This window comes from Haemaphysalis longicornis, unplaced genomic scaffold (genome assembly GCF_048455015.1).
Source record: "Haemaphysalis longicornis isolate Haplotype H1 unplaced genomic scaffold, Haemaphysalis longicornis Haplotype H1 scaffold_12, whole genome shotgun sequence".
Taxonomy (NCBI): Eukaryota; Metazoa; Arthropoda; class Arachnida; order Ixodida; family Ixodidae; genus Haemaphysalis; species Haemaphysalis longicornis.
In genome coordinates, this window is record NW_027526225.1 from 78,207,277 (window position 1) to 78,229,452 (window position 22,176).

A 22,176-nucleotide genomic window follows, 5' to 3' on the forward strand; every position below is an offset into this window, starting at 1 on the left:
GAATTATTAAGGTACGCATCAAGTGCTGCGATTCTGTTGTGAACTGTGGGTTGAGTGTAACTGTAGTAACGCTGCCACTGCAAACTGCAAAAAGAGCAAATAATGACTTCAAGTGGGCAACAATGAAGTGCCACAGAGACAAGAAATAGTTCGAGCACTTTATAGAGTAATAACTTTTCCATGCTGCACAAGCGAATACGTTTACCTTTTTCTGGATGCGTCTTTACGGGAAGCAAATAACTGATTTGTGGTACAAACAAGATCACTTTCAAAGCCGGCTCACAGGCTTCTTAAGCCGCTATATAGACAGCTTTGCCCTCAGGTTGTGACCCCTCCCTACATGGCGGGTCATGTCGGTAGATTCGTGTCGGAAAGTCCTTGTGCTGCATGGCGCCTGTGATAAGCACTGGTGTGGTATTGTCCGAGTGTTATATAGTCCTCTGATAACCATAGACAGGCAGAGTATGTGCGTGTGCGAGGCAGAGTATGTGCGTGTGCGCTACTATTACGTGTTATATATTGCTGATAAGTGGGTGCCTGTGGTAGAAGGGGGGGAGGGGATCGTAAAAACGTCCGAACCGTATTTCACGTAGGCAGGAAGTGCTGATATAGCTTTCCGGGAACTGGGCTGTGCTTCTGCGGCCTTGAGCAGGGTGTGTGCTAATGTTCCTCTTTGTCTGCTTCTTTTTCTTTTTTTGCAGGGAGAAAAGAACAATGGATTTGACGTCCTGTACCATAACATGAAATATGGCTATGTCGCGGCCAAAGAATTGGCGGAGTTTTTCCGCGAAAGGTAAGCCCGCGCCAATTTCGGTGGGATTTGTGCTGGCGCAACTTTTTTTTTATTTGGGGGCATCCAAAGCGTTTTTATTTTCTGGCAATTTTTTTATAAATTTCATACGGCACTTGCGGGTCTCCATAATTTTAATGCTGCATTCTTTTCTATAAACTTGTATTGGCAGGAAGCTTGAGCTCAATATTAACCGTGTTGCATAGCAGAAAATGCGCTTTAGCACAGAAAAAAATGAAAGCCATTCCACTCAATGTGAAAGCAGTTGGAAGTGTTAGAGCAGTGATACGGATACGCCATAATGGGGTGTAGTGCCGTTATCGGCTTACTGCTACCACCCAACGCATTTCAAATTTCCCGCCTTCTCAGTGCTAGCGCGCCCCCTGCCTGAAACTGTGCCAGAGGGAGTTCTGTTCTTTTGCTGCTTGCTTTTCCTGCCGCAAGTGCCGACGTTGAACCGCCACTTTTTTTCGCTAACCATCGTAAAAACCAGCCCAACGAACGTTCCTAACTAAATGAACCCGGGCGCTGCAGGTTAGTTAAATATATTTTGCCTCAAATGTACCTGCAGTTTTTTTTGCGCTAAACAACGGGGAGATGTATGACAAGCGCCAGCGGCTCACGAGTTTTGAACATCAATGACTATATAAACTGCTTGGCTTTCGAAGCCTCTGGGTTACATCGCGACGACAGCCGCTACGACGGAACGCCGTGGGGCTCTACTTGGGTCCAGCGAGCGAGCTATGACAAGGCGAGCTCCTAAAGTGCTCCGCACTTTAAAAAAACATTAAAAAGTATTATGAGCAATTAAACTAAATGAGGTTAATTGCATTTCAAATGAGAAGGGGATGCTCTGTCTGGGTACTCGTAATAGAGTGCAAGAAGGCGCCAAAAGCCACTTTCCGCATCATCAGTTTGAACGTGTCGTCTTTAGTTGCCAGGACGGGAAATTGAACAACAGGTTCCTCCTCTCTCACCCCCTCGCCCTTCCCTTCCAAGTGCCAAAGGCAGTTGGTTCGCTGACTACGTCAATCTTCGCGCTTTTGTCACCTCTGTCGTCAGCTGTTGAAAACAGATGTTCCGCCGGCTGCCAGAGCACGCACCCAGCCTCAACACCAACGCTAGTAGTGCGTTCACCCGTGAGGTAACGGCCGCGGAGAATGTGGCGGGTTTGCGTTACGGTTGCAGCTGTTTCGAGTCTCCGTAACAAACGGCGTCAACAAAAGGTTGTGTGGGAGCCCTTCTGTCACCACTTTGAACGAGACAGCTGTGCACGGTAGAGTGCGTACCGTTGTAGCCAGAAAGTATAGTGTTCAAAACCAAGGAGTTGGGGGAAAGAGTTGCAAGTAGCCGGAGTATAAGTATATTGCTTTAAATCCGAGGAGTACCGTGAAAGAGTTGCACCACAAAAATTGCCTGTTTCCCCCCTCCTTGTGCGTACTAATTCAAGCAAGCAATGAAACATGGAAAGCTTGAAACAGTGTGCGTAACTGGTACCAATTAAATTAGGAAAAAGTGTTGGTGTTTAGTTATGCAGCATCGGGAAAGAACCAAAACAAAAACACCCGCAATAAAACAATTGAGCTACAGTAAAATAAAGGAACAATTTCTAATTTGAAACGCTGACACATGATTAAATTGCACAGTGAACACCGCTTGATAGACCACTTTTTCTTTTGGAAAAGCAAAAACGCTCGTGTGTTCGAGATTTCGGCGCACGTTAAAACCCTAGGTGGCCAAAATTAATCAGGAGCCCTCCACTACAGCTCGCCTCATCGCCTGCGTTGCGTCGGTGCGTTAAACCCTACAATCAATCATCAATTACTTTTCCTTTTGCATTCAGTGCGTCAAAGTGTTATACGTAGCAGCATTTTATCAAAATAAGGACAAGCCATAGAAACTGATCACTTCCTGGAACCGTCAGAAATCGGAAGACAGAAATGCCCACTTTTCTCAAACAGCTTCGGCTTCCTGAGCCCACACTGCACAGAACTGCCGTTTTGCCTTGCACGTTGTAAGGCTACATCCTTGGCTGTGTTTGCCACAGTAACAAGCCTTAGCGGCTTCGCCGCTTGATGGGGGCGGCCTGTCTTCCTCTTCAGGCCGCCGTCCTCCTTTCCTCGATCCTTCCTCAATGATTGTTTGCCTTTGATGGCTTTGCTCTGTCGTTTTCTCTTCCTCTTTGTGCGCTTGCCTGCAGTGGCTTTCAAAGCTGCCGGCCGGCCGGCAGAACAATGGGGGGGGACCCTTAGAACAAAGCAATTGCTTTTGAAAGGACGTGGTGGTGGTGGCGGCGGGCTTCCCAGGAGCAGTGATTGTGTTGTCGGGAGCAGTTTTGTTGTCCGGGGGGGCGGAGGTCCCGCGGGTCTCTGCTACTTGTGTTTGCACGAGGAACAGGCTTTGCAGCCTTGGTGGGGTGGGAAGAGGTTAACGATGATGGATCTACGAGAAGAGGCACTTGGATGCGAGGAGCGTGTGCCCCCGGGGGAGAAGTACATTGGGATCAATTGTGTACCTAGTGGAGATGTTATATGGAGCTTGGACCAAGAGTTAGGAACGGTAGACTTACTAGCAACGAAGCAAATATTGACTAAGGGGGATTGCATTGCCTGATGCTATTTTAGTGCGCAAGCACTGAGAGAGTGAGAAAGAGCAAAACTTTACTGAAAGGTGAAGTAGTCAGCCCCACTAACGCTAGGGCTTGCTACTCCAGATTGGGGGTGGAGACAGGGAAATAAAAGGAGGGAAAAAAGAAGAGGGGGGAAGAAAAATACCACATCGAAGCACAGTCGACGACCGATTATTCGTACCCTCAAGGGACCACGAAAATGTAAAAAAAAATCGGGCAGTCCAAAAAAGCAAATGTTCTCTCGAAATGCTCAATGTCCTCCTGGTGCCAGGGAAAAGTCCGAATAGTCAAGCATGTCCAAAAAAATAGGGTGTCCGAAAAATTGCTCGTCAACTGTATATATATCGTGATGCAAATTGCGATATACACGATAATACGTCAATTTTAAATATGACTGGTGAGGGGGGGGGCTTGGCCACATGAAATCTGCGTTAGTGTCGGCAGCCGCAAAAGTGTCTGATCCTCATTCTCCACTGGTGTCAGCACATAGAGGTTTACACTAGTTTTGTCCATTTTGTGTCTGTTTCAAAGTATCCGTTTTGAGTGAGCCCTGATTGGCTGAAAGCGAACGGTACCGGGGTACGACGCCGCACAAGCCAGATGGGGCATCGATTTCTGTGCATATCATTGGCCAGAGGCCTCGCAAGTGCATCTATGTCGTGGCTGAAACGGACAAGAAACAGATATTTTTGACACAGAAGTAGCTAAGAATTTTGCCCCAGGTGAACTCTGCTAAGAGGAGTGAGGAAAAAATTGCCACGTATCTGCTCCTTTCGTTGCAAATGTCGACGAAAGATGATAGTCAACTGGCGCCTCTGCCAAGTAAATGCCTCCCTTCTCTTTCCCGCTCACCTCCCATGCTGTTCCTCTCCCGTGTCGTTCCTCCCAGGATAACACGCTAGAGGTTTGCTCAAGTCGAACTAAATTTACCCCGTTCTACCGCTCCAGTCGGGTGCCTCGATGCCAGCACTGCTGTACGGCATAGATGCGCGTGAATCGAGGCACCCTACTACATCGTTTATAGAACCACGTTGCCCTACTCCACGGGCGTTTCAAGCGGAACTTGCCACCTATCTGGTGGAACCTTTCGTTGCTGCTGCCGTTTAATTTCTTCAGTGCCACCAGGAGCTATAGTAGCACGGGCAACAGCAGGCGACAGTTTTTTGCGGTTGATGTTTCATTTGCTATCGCAAAAACCAAGCATCCATCAATTTTTAATAAAAGAACGCTGCAAATATAATTTATGTATTCATTTTCTGCCTCATATTTGTGTAATGTTCTGTCAGTGTTGACAAGTATGAACATTGACACCGGGCTTAGGCGTTTAGATTTGGCTGTGGGTATATTATAAGACCACTGTGCAGCTTCTGTTTCATTTTGGCCGGGTGGCTGAATTGAGTACAGACAGACGAAAATTTATCCGTTTAAGTTGCCCAAGAAAGACTATCGTCTTTAAAAAGAGAGAGAGCGAAGGGCACATGAGTGGGCTTTTGAATAAGAATTTTGGCTGCCCAATCGTCATGGTTTAATAGATTCCAAGTAAACAGACCTGACCAGTGCCCCTCCCCCCCTTGGTTGGTTGGGTGCCCCACAAAAACAGGTCGCTGGTGGAGGAGTCGCAGTCGAAGCTGCTGTCGAAGCTTGCCCGCCAGGCAGGCAGCTCCTGCTCGACGGGCACATTCGGCCCCCTGTGGGGAGTGCTGCGCATCACCTCGGAGAAGCTGTCCTCGCTGCACGCCCAGATGGTGGCGCAGCTGCAGGACCTGGTGCGCGAGGTGCAGCGCTACTGCGAGGAGCAGCACCGGCGCCACAAGCAGGTCAAGGAGGAGGAGGCGCCCACCTCCACCGTGGTGCAGGGCCTGCAGCAGACCACGGGTGCCCTGGCCAAAGCCCGCGAGCTCTACACCGCCCGCTGCCTCGAGCTCGAGCGGCTGCGCCGCGAGGCCTCTCCCCGGGACCTCGACCGGGCTGAGGCCAAGGCCCGCAAGGTGAACCAAAGAAAGGGGGGTTGGAGATCGCTCGCTCGCTCAGACTCGGCTCACTCCGTCTATTTGTGTGGATTATTCAAACTTGGCTCGTTCGTACTCAAACTGAACTCGTGCATACTTATTCACTCAAACTGAGCTTACTAAGTCAATTTGTGTGGATCATTCAAACTCGGCTCACTCATGCTCAATTCGCTCAAACTTTACTCATTTGTATGTTTTTCACTCACTTTAACTCACCTCATTCAGTCAATTCATGTAGATCATTCAAACTCAGCTTACTCAATTTCAACCCACTCAAGCTTAACTCATTCGTACCCTAATTTATTCACTCGAACTGAGCTTACTCCTTCATGTGGATCGTTCAAATTCAGCTCACTCAAACTTGACTAATTCGTACCCTACTCAATCAAACTTAACTCATTCATACCCAACTCACTCAAATAACTCATGCGTACCCTACTTATTCGCTCAAACTCGGCTTACTCAGTCAATTCATGCAAATCTATCACACTTGGCTCCCTCAAACTCAACTCACTTAAACTTAACTAATTCGTGCCCAATTCAATCGGGCAAACTCACTCCCTCAGACTAAACTCGCTTGAATCAGTGTGTTTTCAAATAAATGTCACGTCTATGAGTGCAATGCATTTGGGATGGATCTTTAAAGGGCAGGGTTGCATAAATAGGCAGGGGAGAGGGCCTTGCAAGTACATACCGTATTTACTCGCATTGTGATCACACACTTTTTTCTTTTTCCGGAAAAACTGATGCAAAGTTGGGGGTGCGATCATGCGCAGTGCAAAATTCTGAAATAACATTTTGAAGTACGGGAAAGTGAATGTAAATTACGCTTTCTCTCGGAATTGGCAAGACAGGTACCGTAAACAGGAAATCAATTTTGAACAAGGCTTACCTATGTAATGAACATACATGTTCATTATGTGCCAGAATTGTACCATACCCATTTATTCCTTAGCAAACTCAAGCTCACTCAGTCCAAACCCGAACTTTCGTCACACGCGCTGCCTCGTCATTGTCTGCGTCTTTGTGCCCCCAGAGCAAGTCTCCCTCTGTGGCATCGAGCGAATTTGAATCTCTGTCATCTTGAAACTCTTGATGATCCTTCAGGTAGTTTAGCTCCGCCTCTTCAACGCACGGAAGAGGCGGAGGTCTTGCCGGTCTTCGGCCCACAGAAGGCTCTGTGTGTCTTACTTGTAGCCTTCAACTTGTCACGAATTTCATTGATTCTAAATTGCTGGCTGATTGTGTACTTGCATGCTTCAGGACAAGCTTCGGGGCCTGTTACTAAATTGTGGTAATACTGACAAAACCAGCACTATTGCAGAATAATGAGTAAGATGTTGTTGCAGTTGCTGTCGTTATGCTGTTGCCACTTGCAATTACCTACCGTATTTTCGCGCGCATAACCCGCACCAAAAATGTGAGAATTTCAGCGGCACAGTAGGGGTGCGGATAATACGCGGGGTTCTACCTTTAGTGCAGCTTCACGGCAATGCGCGTTGTGCCGTGAAGCTCCTACGCAGTAACACTGACTAAGCCTTCCATGGCAACGATTGCGCAAAACATACAAGGACAAGGAAGAAAAAAAACAAGGACAAGCGCACTCTACCAACTGAATTTTATTAATGAATTGTGACTTTCACCTTGCAGTCAGTGTATGATACTTGCGTACAATATGCTTTTTCTGACTACTTAGTATGTGATGTGTTGCTTGAGCAGTAGCTTTGGTGCAGATAGCCCTTCGTATATAAAATGTGTGGGCAATTTTTTTTTTCTTTTCCAGCGGGCTGAAAGTGGGGGTGCGGATTATATGCAGGGGCTAGTTATACGTGCGGAAATATGGTACACCCCTCTAACTCAGCAGTTTACATTGTGCTTGGCGAGTGACACGAATCGGCCCTCATTGATTATCATCATCAATCGGAACAAGCAGACTTGTTGTACAGTACTTGCAGCGGCGAGTTGCGGTCGCGAACACTATGCGAGCAAATACGGTATGTCAAGCAACACCTGCAGTCATAAGAGCACTCATGGGGGGCTCTTATCACTGATATGGTGACATCTGTTTGATTTATATAAAGGGTTGTTTAACGGGAGGGAAAGCTTTTGGCTGAAAAAAAAATTAAATTACTGATGCTGCTGTACCTGTGGTGGTTGCACAATTCCTACTTGGCGAGCAGCTTATCAGGCGTAATAAATAACCATGTTAGCTTAAGGAAATCTTTGCTATTGTGTTCATTATTGTGGTGCTTGGGATCAAACAACTCTGGTCAACGCTTTTTGGTTTATGACTTTGAGCACCTTTATCGTGGAGGATTGCCTTTGTCAGCCAGTGAGTCAACACTGCAACCTTCAAAGTATGCCTGTTAAATGTTGGTACGGCAGATATTCATTGTTTTGGTAGAGTGGTGGAACAAAACCTGTTGATCTGAAGGGTGTGTGAAGGGGTCACTAGACAACTCGGCATCTGTTCGGCCACCGTGTGCATACCGATCGCGCCTTTTTTGATTGTGCAGGCGTGTGACAGGTATTGACTAATGGTGGAGCATCACAGGGTGGTGCAGGGGTGGTAGGGAAGAGTGCATGAAGGGGTCGGTAGACAACTCGGCATCTGGTCGGCCGCCGTGCGTGTACCGAACGCCCCCTTTCTGACTGTGCAGGCGTGCGACGAGTACCGGCTGCTGGTGGAGCGTCACGGGGTGGTGCGGGCAGACTTTGAGCGGCGCATGGCCGGCTCGTGCCAGCGGTTCCAGGAGCTGGAGTCGGCGCACCTGCGCCACATGAAGGAGTTCCTGGCAGGCTACGCGCGCGTCCTCGACAGCAGCCATGCGCTTGTTGGCCAGGTGCACGCCGAGTTCCGACAGCAGTGCGACGCTCTCGATGTCGAGACCCTACTCAAGCAGTTTGCTGATGCCCACCAGACGGGATCCGAGAAGCCCGGTGAGTGTTTGTTTGGCAGCTGTCGTTGGTACGCGTATTGTCACGCAAACTGATGTTTTTTTGGCTCGAGCAAGGTCGTATTTTGTACTGTAGGTGCTGGCGTGAGAACTGCCCTCGTATAAGGCCTCACCTGCAAGGGAGGGCATGACCGTACACGCCTGTTTAAAGCCTGGACTCGTGTTAAAGCGGCACGTTCTTCCTATGGCCCAAAAATTAAAAAAAAGAAACAAAAATATGATGCAGCAAGAGCAGGTTGCAGCTTGGAAATCCTGATCCTGAACAGCAGCCTGTGAGAGTTTCGTGAGCTTCGATTGGCATAAAAATCGTGATGAACTTTGATTGGCGTGAAAATTGTGAATGTGTGCTCAAATGCCATGGCAGCCTGCAAATTTTGCGCAGATCAGAAGGCTGTAAAGCTGTTGCAAATAATGAGATCCTAAGATGCACCGTGAGATGCTGTGGAATAGCCTTAAATGGGTGCTCTACATTTGAATGGGTACATAGTATTGGAAGCGTTGAATGCATTCCAGTTGAGCTTTACTTGTAACACTTGCGCTTTCTCAATGCCCAATGCGCTTGTTTGGCCCATGTAGGAATCAAGGCGGGCTTGTATGTCGACACTTCTATACCTACTAAATACTGTATAGAGAGCATTTTGTGTGTTCCAGAGGCTGAATTGCCGGAAAAAAGGATTTTTGACATGCTTTCGGTAGTGACGACACTTTACTCATTAAGTTGCTGGCGCACTCACACACTGACTCACCAACTCACATCCACTTAACCACTTGCTTTCACTCACTCACTCACGTTCACTCACATTAATTCATTCACTCATTCATTCACTCATTCCCTTATTCACACTCAGATTCACTCACTCGCTTGCCTTCACACTCACTGGTGAAGGCAACACTGCCTTCAACTCAATGTAAACTCAACTCTCCAGCTCTCACACTCGCGCAAACTCAACTTGCTCAACAAAACCTGTTCAGCTAGTTGGTTCATGCTTACTGGAAAGAATAAAAGGGCGCTAAAGAGACGAAGATGAAGTGACTCAAAGAACACACACAGGCGCATCCAACTGTTTATTCAAGAAAACCACGCTTGCTTATACACAGATACAGATAAAGGTACAGATAAAGGTACAGATAAAATTCAAGATTTCTGCCAGGGATTAACTCTTGCTGACGGCTCACAGATAAAATAGTAAAGGCACTTGACATGTCAATTGCTATTACTATTTTATCTGTGAGCCGTCAGCAAGAGTTAATCTCTGGCAGAAATTTGTGGTGGAGCGTCACGGGGTGGTGCGGCCGAACTTTGAGCGGCGCAATCGACATGTCAATTGCTGTTGCTGTTTTATCTGAACCTCCAGCAAGAATTACTCCCCGGCAGAAATCTGTGAGCTGGCAGAAATTTTGAATTTTATCTGTACCTTTGGCCTGTGTATAAGTAAGCGTGGCTTTCTCAAATAAGCAGTTGGATGGCAGCCTGTATGTGTTCGCCGTGTCTACTTCGTCTTCGTCTCTTTAGCGCCCTTTTATTGTTTCCAGTCAACTTTCTCGCTCTCACACTCATTCAAACTTAACTCATTCACTCAGCCACACCCAACTCCGCCAATTGAATAAGTCGACGCACTTCGCAGAGCCGGCGGTGTTTGAAGAGGCCGACCCCGGGCTTCAGCTGACGCCGACCAGCGCGGGCGGCGCGAGCTCCCCTCCCTTCTTCAGCACGTCCACGCCGGCGTCGGCCACCCTCGGCTCCGAGAACGGTCCCGTGTTGCTGGCCGACCTGAGCTCGTCGACGGCGTCCTCCACCACCGTGGCAGCCACCAACGGTCCCCCTCCTCCCCCTCCACCGCAGCAGCAGCCGGCAGCGGCGGCCAAGAAAGAAGGTAAAGCGAGCGGCCGGCGCCATCGCGCCATGTCTCTCCTGGACCTGTTTTTTTTCTCTCCGTCCCTATCGGCGGCCAAAACACCCGCCTCCCCTACGGCCAACGATGCCCCCGCCGCCGCCACTGCCGCCGCTGCTACCAATGCGCCCCCTGCCGTTCCCGCGGGTAGGTGCTCTAACCGTTCCCCGTCTTTCCTCATTGACCCCTGCCTTTCCAAACCCAGTTCTCTCTGCGTATGCCGTCCACGAGAAAAATCGGAGGTCCTGTAGAGCTTGCTGCTCTGTGCAATGTGAATCTGGGGAAGTTTACACTCCGACGCCTGTTGAGAAAATTTGTTGGGCCTGATAGCAAATGTATTCTAACCTTGGATTCCTCTTTCGGCGTCTCATGTCGTCGTCGTCGTGTCGTCTCATGTAGTCACGGTACTAAAACACAGGGACACTTGGTAGCAAATGTACTCTAACCTTGGATTCCTCTTTCGGCGTCTTATGTCGTCGTCGTCATGTCGTCTCATGTAGTCACGGTATTAAAACACAGGGACACTTGTTTACGCCTCTTACTAGAACGTAACGCGTACTACAAAAACACTGGGACACTCATTTATGCCTTGTGCTGGAACGCTTCATAACGCGTACTAAAAAAATACCGGACACCCGTTTACGCCTCGTGCTAGAATGCTTTGTGCTTCAAAGACACGAGACATTTTCCAGCAAATCTCCGTCCACAAAAACGCCAAGGCGCCAAGAATACACTTATACACTGCATGCTTCGCCCCTCCCCAGGTTTCACGTTAGTGGAGGTGGTCTGGGATTTTTTTTCACGTCCTGGGTCTTGCTTTACCTCTTCGAATATGGTTCCTAACTCGCAGTAACAGAATCGTTGCAGTGGAATCTCCCTAAATTTTAATAAGTACCTGATTCTGTCTCTGTTGGTGCGAAACTGAAGCATTTTGCTCCCTCCATTGCGTGTAAGTGACATATTCTCAATCAGGTGCTGAGTTTTCCTTTCTGCAGTGCCCTAAGGATTGACTGTACTGTGGGATTTCTGTGCTGCGTTTACATTTTGCCGCATCTAGGCTACAGGTCCTCCAGTCTCTGCCTATCCTGCAATTGTATTATAGGTACGACAGCCACTTTTAATTGTTAAATGTTTAGCGGAATTTCAACTTTCAGAGGGCGAGCACAGTCCCTCCCCTTAAAGGGTCCATGAAGACAAAATGCGAGTTTGGTTCATTCAAAAAATTGCCTCGTTAGAATCATGTTGACCACTTTTAACGTAAAATTCGCTCAAATAAGCTGTATAATTAGGAAAAAAGGGAATGGCTATGCGACCCACTAGCTCATTTCCTTCAACAGAGCCCATGATGTCATACCAGCCAGCTCTGTGATTGGCGAAGGCCGGAAAAAGCAAACGCAAATTGGGCAGAGCTTATAAGCTTGCCAAACAAAATCGCACAAAAAAGATCTCAATTATTTGTTTGAAGTTTGTGACAAAATGGGCATTGTTATCAGGACAAAACAGCCTTTTTAATGAGCTGAACTTGTATTTGTGTTCATGGCCCTTTAATTTCTGTTTTAATTTCTGTTTCTGCATAAAACACTGTTTTAAAGTGTAAACGTTTGAAGTGGGAAATTGTAAATGGAATTAAAGTATTAGAAACAAACTTTGGATATGTTTTGTTACCTAATGTCTTATTCCTTATATTATCGTATTTCTCAGAAATGTGCAACACATTTTTACAAATGTTACTCTTGGGCATCATCCCACTTTTGTTGCACTTTTTTAAAACTTGTAAAGTCAGAAGAGAGACATCACAGCTTCCCGTATGAACATACATTGTTCCGGTCTTCCTAAACACTTGCGTAATGCTTCATCCAGCTTTGCTCAGAGGTATTGTGCCAAGTAGTGCAAAGGAGTGCAAATTTTGCCGATGATGTCATATTTTGATGACAGGCATTAGATCTGAAATTGAGGTGTAGAGATTACTGCCTTTTCGGTTAGAATTGCGCCTTGTTCCGACTGACTAGGCATCCCTTTTTGCTCTAGTCACAAACATAGCATTTGTTTTTTTAGTCTGATTCAAAGAGGCTCATTCCAACACAAAGCAGCAAGCTCTTCACGCGTCCATTCCTGCCTTCCCAGTTGTAGACGTTATCATCATTGTGCAATCGTTTCTCTTGACGCGGTTTAATTTGCAACGAAAGTAGTAGTCAACGTTCCCAACCGCCCACGACGTTGTTTCCTCATACCAAGGCAGTTAGCTTTTAATTCATTGGCATCGTCGCACCTAAATTAAGAGCCCATTTTGCCAATGCATTCATAGTAGATGCGGTTTGATGCTCTCTTTTTCGATTGAAATGTTTTCTTTTATCCGCAGAGCTTTTCCCTACTCCATCTGATAAGTGGATGTAACTTAACTGTCCGGCATTTCCTGCAGAGAAATGATTAGAGCTCACATTTCCTTGGTAGTGCTCGTCTGGCTTTGAAGTTTTGCCTCATGTCTGTTATGGCAAGGAGGCTTAACTCGAAGCCCTGAATTGACAGCTCTGTGCTTGACATGTATTAATGATTTGATGGAGTGTGCCAGAATTTAAGCAAACCAGGTCTAAGTCGAATGAGGAGGCTATCATCTAAGCAAGGCGAACGAAACGTAACTTAAATGTGGGATCACGTGTTTCCATGTGGGGCGACTTTCTGTGGGTACTACAATGATTAGCCCAAATGTGGTTCTGTTTGAATTCAAACTACATTTGCTTTTGCTTACGGTGCCACTGTATCCTGTGTTGTTGTTTGCAGCAAGGTATGTACGTTTGCCTTTACCCACATCTTGTCTTGTGTCTCCCTCTCTCCCTTCCTCTTTTCTTGTGTTTACTTTTTTTGTTTTCCCACCCAGTATCCTTAGTTGTGGTGTGCCCACCCCGAGCTGTTTTCAGCAGAAGGCAGAAAGAACAAATGAAACCGCCTGTCGAGGTAGACCTGTTGCGGACGTGATGTGCATTAGCATTGCGGATGCCAGGATTTGAATTTTTGTTGTTGTTGTTGCTGTTTTAGAATTCGCACATCCATATGCAGAAAGGCTGAATTCCTTTTAGCTTGTTTGCACTGTTTTTTGTTTTTTTACCGCACTAGTCGCAAAATATGGGACAACCATCAGTGCTTGATGAAGAGGAAAGTAGGAACTTTAGCAAAATTTAGTATGCTAAATCCAACCTACCTTAAGCGATGTTGTTCTTCACATTCAAAGGAATACAGTAACTCTTTCCGAATTATCTCCTGTTCCTCTCCTAGCCTGTAATTTTCTTTTTGCCAGCAGCACAGTCACTCTTCAGGTGTGCATGAAGTATACACGTCCTGTCTCTCGATGAAAGGGAATGGTGCATCTAAATTCTTTAGAAATTCTTACCTCTCCTTTCACCTCTTACCCTCCCCTGGTTGGGTAAAGTATTGTTCTTTCTGCTTTCTGTTGCACCAACTGTGTGGGGTTGGTTTCCGTAACCCACTGTCCCCCCTGTCTTGTTTTGCCCCAAGATCGCCGGGCAGAGTTGTGGTTTGCTGTCTTGTTTTTCCCTGCCGACCCTTTTGATTTCCCTTATTAATGCACCCAAAGTGCTTTTCTTGCCGCCCAAGCCTTGCGCCAGCCTCCTGCCACGCCTACGTCGCTTCTTATGCGCGCGGTGCTGGCTGTGAAATCTGATTTTGCTTCAATGCGCTTTGCTTTGCGCATCTGAAGCGGCAGCAGCAAAGACGTTTACTCGGTGTGAACCATTGACACAGGAAGCCGCATTTACTCGCAAGGCAAATTGAAAAATCCACGCATATTTGGAAGTTGAAGTCGTGTGGGTGAGCGGGAGTGCTCTTTCTTTCTTTCTCTTGTTTTTTTTTTTATGTAATTCTTCAGCTACTAGTAAAAACATACAGGAGACATCATGTTACTAAACACCACAGGAACAGAGAGAACAGCCTCTGTACGAGTAGTTTTTTTTATCCCTGAAGTACTCCATAACCTTTTAGTCAAAACCAGTCCTGGAAATCTGATTTGCAATCAAGGGGTTTTTCTGTCAGGGGTGTTAGTATGTCTTTGCGGCCTCCACTCTGCATCCACAGTGTGCAGCAAAAATGGGAAAAAAAGGAACAAAACAAAAAAACGTATAGGCACAGAAGTGTGTGCTGCATAGCAGCGGTTTTGTGCAATGCAAATTGAGGCTGCACTTTTTATGATTAAAAATGGGGCCGCGCTTGTAGTGGGCCACCATTTTGCGAGTAAGTGCATATGCGGTGGTTATTAACCTTTGACACCCTTTGTTTATATATTTCGGTTACTTTTTTTTTGTCTACCACATAAAGGAAGAGGAATGAAGATTAACAAAAATTTAGCATTCTATGGTTTTTTTATTTGCTTTTTGAGGAAATTGTATTTCTTTTTTAAAGTTTGTACGTAATTGTTTTGTTAAGGCTTGGCTTTCCCGAAAGCTCTCGTTCTCACTTTTTTTCTGTTTTTGACCCAAATGAGGACCAGAGAAAAGTAGATGGAACAGTTCTTCTTGTTTTGCTACTCATGTCCTAGTAATAGTATGAGATCAGCACCAGCTGTGATAGCAAAAAAACGCGATTTCTCATTTCACATATTTTTTCAGCTTTTGGAGTTGTGTGAATGTTATGTTACTAGGAAGGCATCAGTCTGTGAGGGAGAGCTCGGTCAATGGCCGGCAGCCGTTCTTTGGCCTATAGCCAGTGGCCAAGCTTCGGCCTATGCCTGGGCGGCCAAGCATTGGCCGCGCGCAATACGCCAGCTCCTCCCCAAACCTGTGCCGGTGGTCTTTTTCCTTCAGGCACAGCTGTCGATGCCACCGTCGAGGCCAACTCTGCAGCCGCGCCCAAGAGAGAGTCGCTTGCCAGAACCTCACTACAGTCATCTAAATGTAATGTCCCACAATGCCCCACCACCATTCCCGTACACACGGTCATAGCAGTAGTAGTAGTAGCAGGTCTTTAACAAGGGGGAACAGGCTGGGAGGGAGACCACTAGTAGCATCACTGCCTTTTAAAAAGCGCTGTGCGAGAACAGTCATGTCAATGCTGGTGTAATGTGACAGTTAAAGCAATAGTCATGTGCGTTGCGAACAAAATGTCAGGCACCAGAGTTGTTTACCATCCGGGCATGTCCGATCTGCAAAGGGCTTTGGGGAAATGTTCCTACATTGTCAACGGCAGCATATACCTTTTAGGAACAGGCTAGAGTTTTGGTTTGTCCTAGAGTTTTTGTTTGTCCTAGTGATCAGTATTGTTTCTTGCACGGCAATTGCAGTAATTGCATATACACAAACGGACATTGATATTGGTGCCGGAAAAACTTATGCAGCTTCATGTTATGCGGCACTGTAGTGGTCCCTGCTTCTATAGAAGGAACACATCATGATTACTGTAAAGCGAATGGTGTTGAGAGTTCTACAGGCACATCTACAGTTGTCGTGCTACTGTGACAACATTGTGGTCACAGGATACCGCAAACACGCGTTAGTTTTTACCACATGGTGCTGTCCAGGTCTAAGTGTTGCCGTTGCAACGCTGTCACATAAACCTAGCAGCTAAGTGCACAGTTCTTACTGTGGCTTTGAAGGCATGACTGTTTCTGCACATTGCTGTGTGATGTGCAGTGTCTCCACTTCCTCCCAAAACCCCTGCATTTTTTTTTAGTCAGACTACTAGCAATTTTTTGGCAAACTGGTGGCGCCCTAGCACCACACGAGGTCACTCAACGAACTGCCCCGCGCCACTTGCCCCCTCCCCTTCTCCTAACACTGCCTAGCGCTTTGACTAACACCTGGAAGCTTTCTTTCCTTGCTAATTTTTTTGCATGTTGGATTGCAACGGGAACCTGTGCTGTGACTTTTTGATCCTTCTCTCCTTTAAAAGGACACATGGAGCCATGTGGGAGATCGTTCTTTCGGGAAAAGTGAACTTGCCAACAACCCTGGAAGCGTGGGGAAAAGGGGAGCTTTGTGAACCCCCCTCCCCTGAGCCTCTGCTCATTTTTGTTCTACTCCGAAGGACACTGCTGGGATATTTTGGAATGGTAACATCGAAAGCTTGGGTAGCGCTAGTGTTAGCAAGAAAAGCAGTTGAGGTATGGTACAAGAAGTTGTACAGGAGGCGAAACAGTCCATTGCGGCTGGCGCATGCCAGCGACCAGATTATGTTGCGATGAAAATGAGCGCGGATTACAAAAATCATAGTTGTGATGGCAAAGGAGAGGGCCGCAGCACCTGATGAACCAAATGATAGCGGCCACAATTCATTCCTGGGCTGTGCAGGAAAATCCCAGTCATGGCGGCCGCACATACCTTCTCATGTAACAGATGTTAACCTATGCCAAGTGCTCGTGACATTGTATGGCCGCCCTAGGGCGCATTGTTTCCCCTATTGTCTTGTTTTTACTCCGTGGGTAGAGGGGACGTGGAAGACAGCAGCCTTACTTTGGCAAGCCTCGGTGTATTTGCTACATAGAGGTCCAAGTAACTCCGTATTGTTGCGAGGCCATTGGGGAAGCAACATTTTGGCAAAGTGATGCGAGAGATTTTGCGTTTTAAAAGACAACCCGCTGCGGAAGTGTCTATGGTTTTGTCACTGAATTTGAACGGAAACCCAAACCCTGTGCAGGATAAAAGTTGAAAGTATTGGTGGCGAAAATCCTGTTCGACTAAATTTGCGGTTTTGGGGCTTTTGGAAAGGTTGGGAAAAATCAGCAAAAGAATATGTTACCACCGATGCACTGACTATTGGAAGTAACCAGAATGGCTTCTGGGTTATGGAACTGGGATATGATGATGACAGTTCACTCAACCAAGTGGTGTCGGACGTTGAAACTACTGGAAAGTGACTCTTGGCTTCACCGATGGGCCACCTCGATGGGTTCTCTTGTGCCTTTCCTGAGTGGTTGCAAGGACTATCGATGAAACTTTTAGTATCTTCTGTTGCTCAGACTTGCCTAGGGATGCTTCCCTAACCTGTTGACTGGGCTACCTAATGGGTCACCGTGCGTGCTGCTTCAGTGTAAAACGTGCTGTTGTGGACTTTTGTAATAGTTTACTGTTACATCAGAATTATTATGTTTACACCAAACATGGCCAATTTTTTTGTTGGCAAAGGCACTGCCTACCTGTACTTGTTAAGGGGTATTTACTGCTGACTATGTTCAGTCATTTTAAAGCGCCCATTTCCTGAGAGGTACTATGCAGATGTCTGGGAAAATTTGTGAAAGCTTTTTTGGGTTGTTGGCAAGAAAAACGGGTGCGGTGAAGGGTAAGAAGAATTCAGTACAAACGAAACGAACAGGACTGTCGAGCTTTAACCCACAGTGAAAGCTAGTGTGTGTTATGATGGCAGAATACCCTTGCTTTGCAGAACACTGGAACTGAAAAAATAGACTAAGGATTCTGCTAGATCGGCAAGAAAGTAGCTTGCAAGTCAAATAACTCTGCATCTTGCAAATACAAGTATTACTTTCAAGTCTGGGAAACAATGTGATGGTTTCATTATTGAGATCAATTCATGGAAGGCTCACAGTTATGTCCAATACGTTTTTGTTGTTGCGTTGAGAGGTTAACTTTTAAAAGCTGATACGGATGTCATGTGGTTTCTCAACTTATGAAATTGACTTCCTGACAGTTTGAAATGTTTGTCCAAACTAACCAGTAACTTTTCAGTTTTCTCAGCATTTTTATATGTTGCAATTCTTGTCATTCTAATTCTTGTGCCTGTTAGTGGCAACAAACCTTTCAATATCTAATAGCACCCAACCCTTTATCTGATATTTTTTTTCTTGTATTTTAACAACGTGGGCATGTTCAGGAGGTCTCTCTAAAGTGGGCTGCAAAATGTGTGCAACCGTCTTGAATACATTTTAAATACTTTATACATTTTGAAATAAATACTTTCTGTGACACGGGACAAATTTAATGTGGCTCCTTCCCATTCCAAACACTCTTTCACTCCTTCTGACTGATGGTATGTAGAAAGCAGGCTCATGCTTTTGCACTGCAGACATGCAAAGTATAAGCCGTTTTGATAACTGGTGGTGGTGGCAGCACTTCTTGATGTGGCCAAAAAAAAAACCTTGCGACTAAGAGGTGGTGGTGCTTTTTACTTCGTCTACTCGTTTCTAGTTATGAAGCATTCTATGCAGTGCACTCGGAAGAGTTAAGTGGGACACGAGCAGGAGTTAATGCATAACCCTTTTCAGAAAAATGTGTCCTGATGTTTTTTTGAGAAAGGGAGTCTAAGTACTCTGTAAAATAAGGGAGTAAATGGGACTCCAAAGAGTGTATAATTGTACTCTTTTTATTTGTCCCGTCGAGCGTGCTGTGTACAATGCTTCGTAACGACGAATAGCGACCTGCTCATCTTAGCGCTTTAACATCATTCTAAATGCAGGATCACACCCTCCTTTGCTTCATTCACTTCCCTTCCCCTCATCAACTTCACGCCCTTTTTGCACCCATATGACTCCATCTGTGCATCACGCTTTTTTTCTCCCCTTTTCACACCCTTTGGGAGCAGCAGCAGCAGCAGTGGCAGCACGCCGGCAGTGGCGGCGGCAGTGGCTGTGGTGGTGACCCATTGCTTTTTGTTTTCTTACTTTACTTTTTAATGAGTGTGTGTGTGACCTGAAATCACAGTTGAGGAGAGTGCTAGACGTGCCATTGCAAGCCAAGCCTTAAAACCAAAGTTCTATCTGTAACTGGAACGGTTGCCATGACGTCTTACTGTTTGAAATGCACCTTGTAAGCTTAGTTTGATGATGCCATTATGTGACGCTTTGGGGGTAAGCCTTGCCTATAGGGCCCGTGGTCAACAAAGGGGTCAGTTACAAATTATTTGGCTTCACACCTTTGATTATCGTCAAGTGAGGATTGACTAAGTGTTAAGAGTCAAGTGAGTAAGTGGTAAAGTGTAGCCTTTCCACCCCCATGTCGTGCTACAAGAACTGAGTACCAACCTGTTCCCATCTTGTACGTCAACACCCCCCCCCAACAGAGGAGTCAAAAGGACGTTGGCGATTGTCCCCCCCTCCCCTTCCCCCCCACCTTTAAATTTCCAGAATTTAACACTGTGCTACTTTTGATGGATACAAATGACAAATGGGAAAATGACGCTTGAACTGTAGTTGTGCAGTAGCCAGTATTTCTGTGGCTATCTTTATCATATGCATCAAAAGGGCCACAATCATCATTGAGCAGCTAGCCACAATTGAAGCACTGCTTTCGTCACCTCCTCATGTCTTTGGACCATGGTATTTCACCAAATGTATTTGATTTTTTTTTTCTGGAGCGCCATCTTACTTCGTTATAAGCCCCCTTCAGTAAACCAATCGGTCAATCTCGGGTGGGTTTTGTGGTCTCCGAGGCTGCTCGAACAGCAGACCTGATGTGCTGGGTGCACTGTTCCTGAATTAGTGGCATCATCCAACTGGCTTTTTAAATATTGGAAGTTGAGTTGTTGATGGCAATCAGTAGCCAGGTTTGGGCACAGCTGTTCAGAATTTATTACGGGTAACTAACAGGGATTGCCAGCTTTTCGATGAGCCAATCTTGTATTGTTTTGAATTGAAACCGGGGGACTTGGCCTGCAAAGGTGCTGGTTGTTTGTAATGTTGCACTTTATGTAGGCTTAGTATGTTGCTGCGTAACGTGTGAAAACTAGTGCAATTCTTTAACAGTATTTTGCTGTGTTTTTTCATTCAAAATTAAAATTTGCTGCATATAAAGGATTGCCTCTTTGAGGCCTTAGAATTTGCCTAGCAGGTAGCTGCTGTGAGAAACGCTAAATCATAAATGCAAAAATTAAAACGGGTTGTTTTGCACTGCTCCTACTGAAACTTTAATTTATAAGTTACTGTTACAATGGTGGTCTGTGCCCTGTTTTTATGGGAGGCCCTGTAAAGCGCTAAACGCGCCAACACTCTGATCTTGGGATGCAGTCAATATGTTGCTTAGTTTGGGAGGTCGTTCAGAGTGCTGAAATTATTCCAGCACTACTGGGGCAGTGGTCTGTGCCCTGTAACGTCATATGTGCGATAGTTTAGGCTTTACGTGGTTACATCGTAGCAATTCCTTGTACCCAAAATTATATTTAAGTGGCCCAGTAACTGCAATGATAAATACCCTACCTGATTTTTCAGCATTCCTCATTCCTACTATTGAATCGAAAGATATCAATAGACGCCTCTGCAATGGTTCTCATAAGTGTACAGTGCACGTGTCCACAAGATCCTGACCATCCGAACTATGTTCAAGTCATGATTGTAGCTTAATAGCAGAAACTAAGTTTGCACGCTGTTGCCTTCAGCACAGCTAGGCACTGCGTAGTTTTTTTTCCCCCTTTGTGCTTGATATTGCTTGAATTGCTGAGAGTTGCCTGTAGCGAGCAGTAGTAGTGGCATTGCTCTTTTTTTTTTCTTCGTGCTTTTCACTGTTGCGCTGACCCCCGTAGCCATGTCCATTGTCTCCATTCCCAGCCCTTATGCAATACCCTGCGCTGTACTGCCAGAAATGTGGTCCACTGAGTGAAATTCAACTGTTCAATAGGCCACGATCGTGGCTTGCACAAGAGTGGCACGGAAATGTAAGAAAGCTAGAAATTTCTAACATGTAGCCTAGTTGCCGGCGATACGGGTTCCTGTTTGCAACTTGTGTTAGTTAAAGGTGGGCTGTTTTTAAATGCAAAGCGTGGCAATCTACACGATTCACTGCCCCCACTCCGTAGATTGCTGAAAAGAAGTGGTGTGAAACATGGGCTATCCGGTAACTTTTTTTAGCCCATGGGTGTCTCTTAAAAATTGCAGTACTCTAAAAAATTCCTTATCAAGTGCAGAGCACTTTAGGGGCTCACGTCGTCGTAGCTTGCTCGCTCGACCCAAGTAGAGCCACATGGCATTCCGTCGTAGCGGCGTAACATGGAAGCTTCGAAAGACAAGCGGTTTATATAGTGATAAGCGTTCGAAACTCGTGAACCGCTGGTGCTTGTCATACGTCTCCCCGTTGTTTAGCACAAAGAAAACTGTAGGTACATTTGGGGCAAAATATACGTAATTAACCGCCAGTGCCTCTGTTCATTAGGAACGCTCGTTGGATTAGTTTTCGCGATAGTAAGTGAAAAAAAATGGCAGTGCAATGCCGGCACGTGCGAGAGGAAAAGCAAGCACAGAACTCCCGCCGGCGCAGTTTCAGGCAGGAGGCGCACGAGCACCGCGAAGGCAGGGAATTTGAATTGCACTGGGTGGTAGCAGTGAGCGGATAACGGCGCTAAGCCCATTATGGCGAATCACTGCTCTGCACTTCCGACAGCTTTCACATTGAGTGGAACGGCTTTAATTTTTTTTGGTTGTGATGAAAACCAATGGTAACCCTATTAAGATGTCTCAATGTACAGACTCGTGTAGGCATGCCTTTTTTTACACCAATTTACTGCAGGGAATCAAACTGGGGAAAGTGTTGCTACTAGGAAGGTTGTTTTGTCATAGCTGCTGCATGCAAGGAAAAGTAAAGTTCTATGTATGATGCTTGCTTGACACTGTTTTTCTCTCTTTCCGCCGTGTTTTCTTGCGGGCGACAGGGTTTCTCCGGACAAAGTGGGAGCGTCAGAAAGAAAAGCGTAAGCGCAAGAAGGAGCAGTCGTCCTCGTCCAAGGAAGCGTCGGCCACGAGCGGAGAGGCGTGAGTGTTTCACTTTGAGTCCGTCTTTGAGTCCAGCTCGGATCAGTCCTTGAACCGTTGTCAGATCATTTCCCAAACCTCGCTTAAGTCATTTCCCGAAAGCCACTCAAGTCATTTTCTGTACCTCGCTCAAGTTAAGTTCTTGAGCCCAATGCAAGTCATCAACCTCTGGAGAAGGTCAATCCTGAAACCTTGTTGAAGACATTC

The 22,176-nt window shown here is 46.2% G+C and overlaps 1 protein-coding gene across 9 annotated transcripts in view; it reads left to right on the top strand.

Moving 5' to 3' along the window:
* The window catches only part of LOC144162830 (F-BAR domain only protein 2), a 64,213-nt gene that overhangs the window by 14,743 nt on the left and 27,294 nt on the right, over nucleotides 1–22,176 (top strand). For 3 of the 9 annotated variants that reach the window (XM_077693502.1, XM_077693504.1, XM_077693508.1), the window contains exons 2-7: nucleotides 702–793; nucleotides 5,020–5,407; nucleotides 8,089–8,368; nucleotides 10,011–10,259; nucleotides 15,089–15,178; nucleotides 21,870–21,969. In XM_077693502.1, the coding sequence (XP_077549628.1) occupies nucleotides 702–793; nucleotides 5,020–5,407; nucleotides 8,089–8,368; nucleotides 10,011–10,259; nucleotides 15,089–15,178; nucleotides 21,870–21,969 (1,199 nt within the window). Of the gene's footprint in view, nucleotides 1–701; nucleotides 794–5,019; nucleotides 5,408–8,088; nucleotides 8,369–10,010; nucleotides 10,425–15,088; nucleotides 15,179–21,869; nucleotides 21,970–22,176 lie in introns of all 9 variants that reach the window. The other 6 variants (XM_077693505.1, XM_077693506.1, XM_077693509.1 and 3 more) reach the window with 3 other exon arrangements.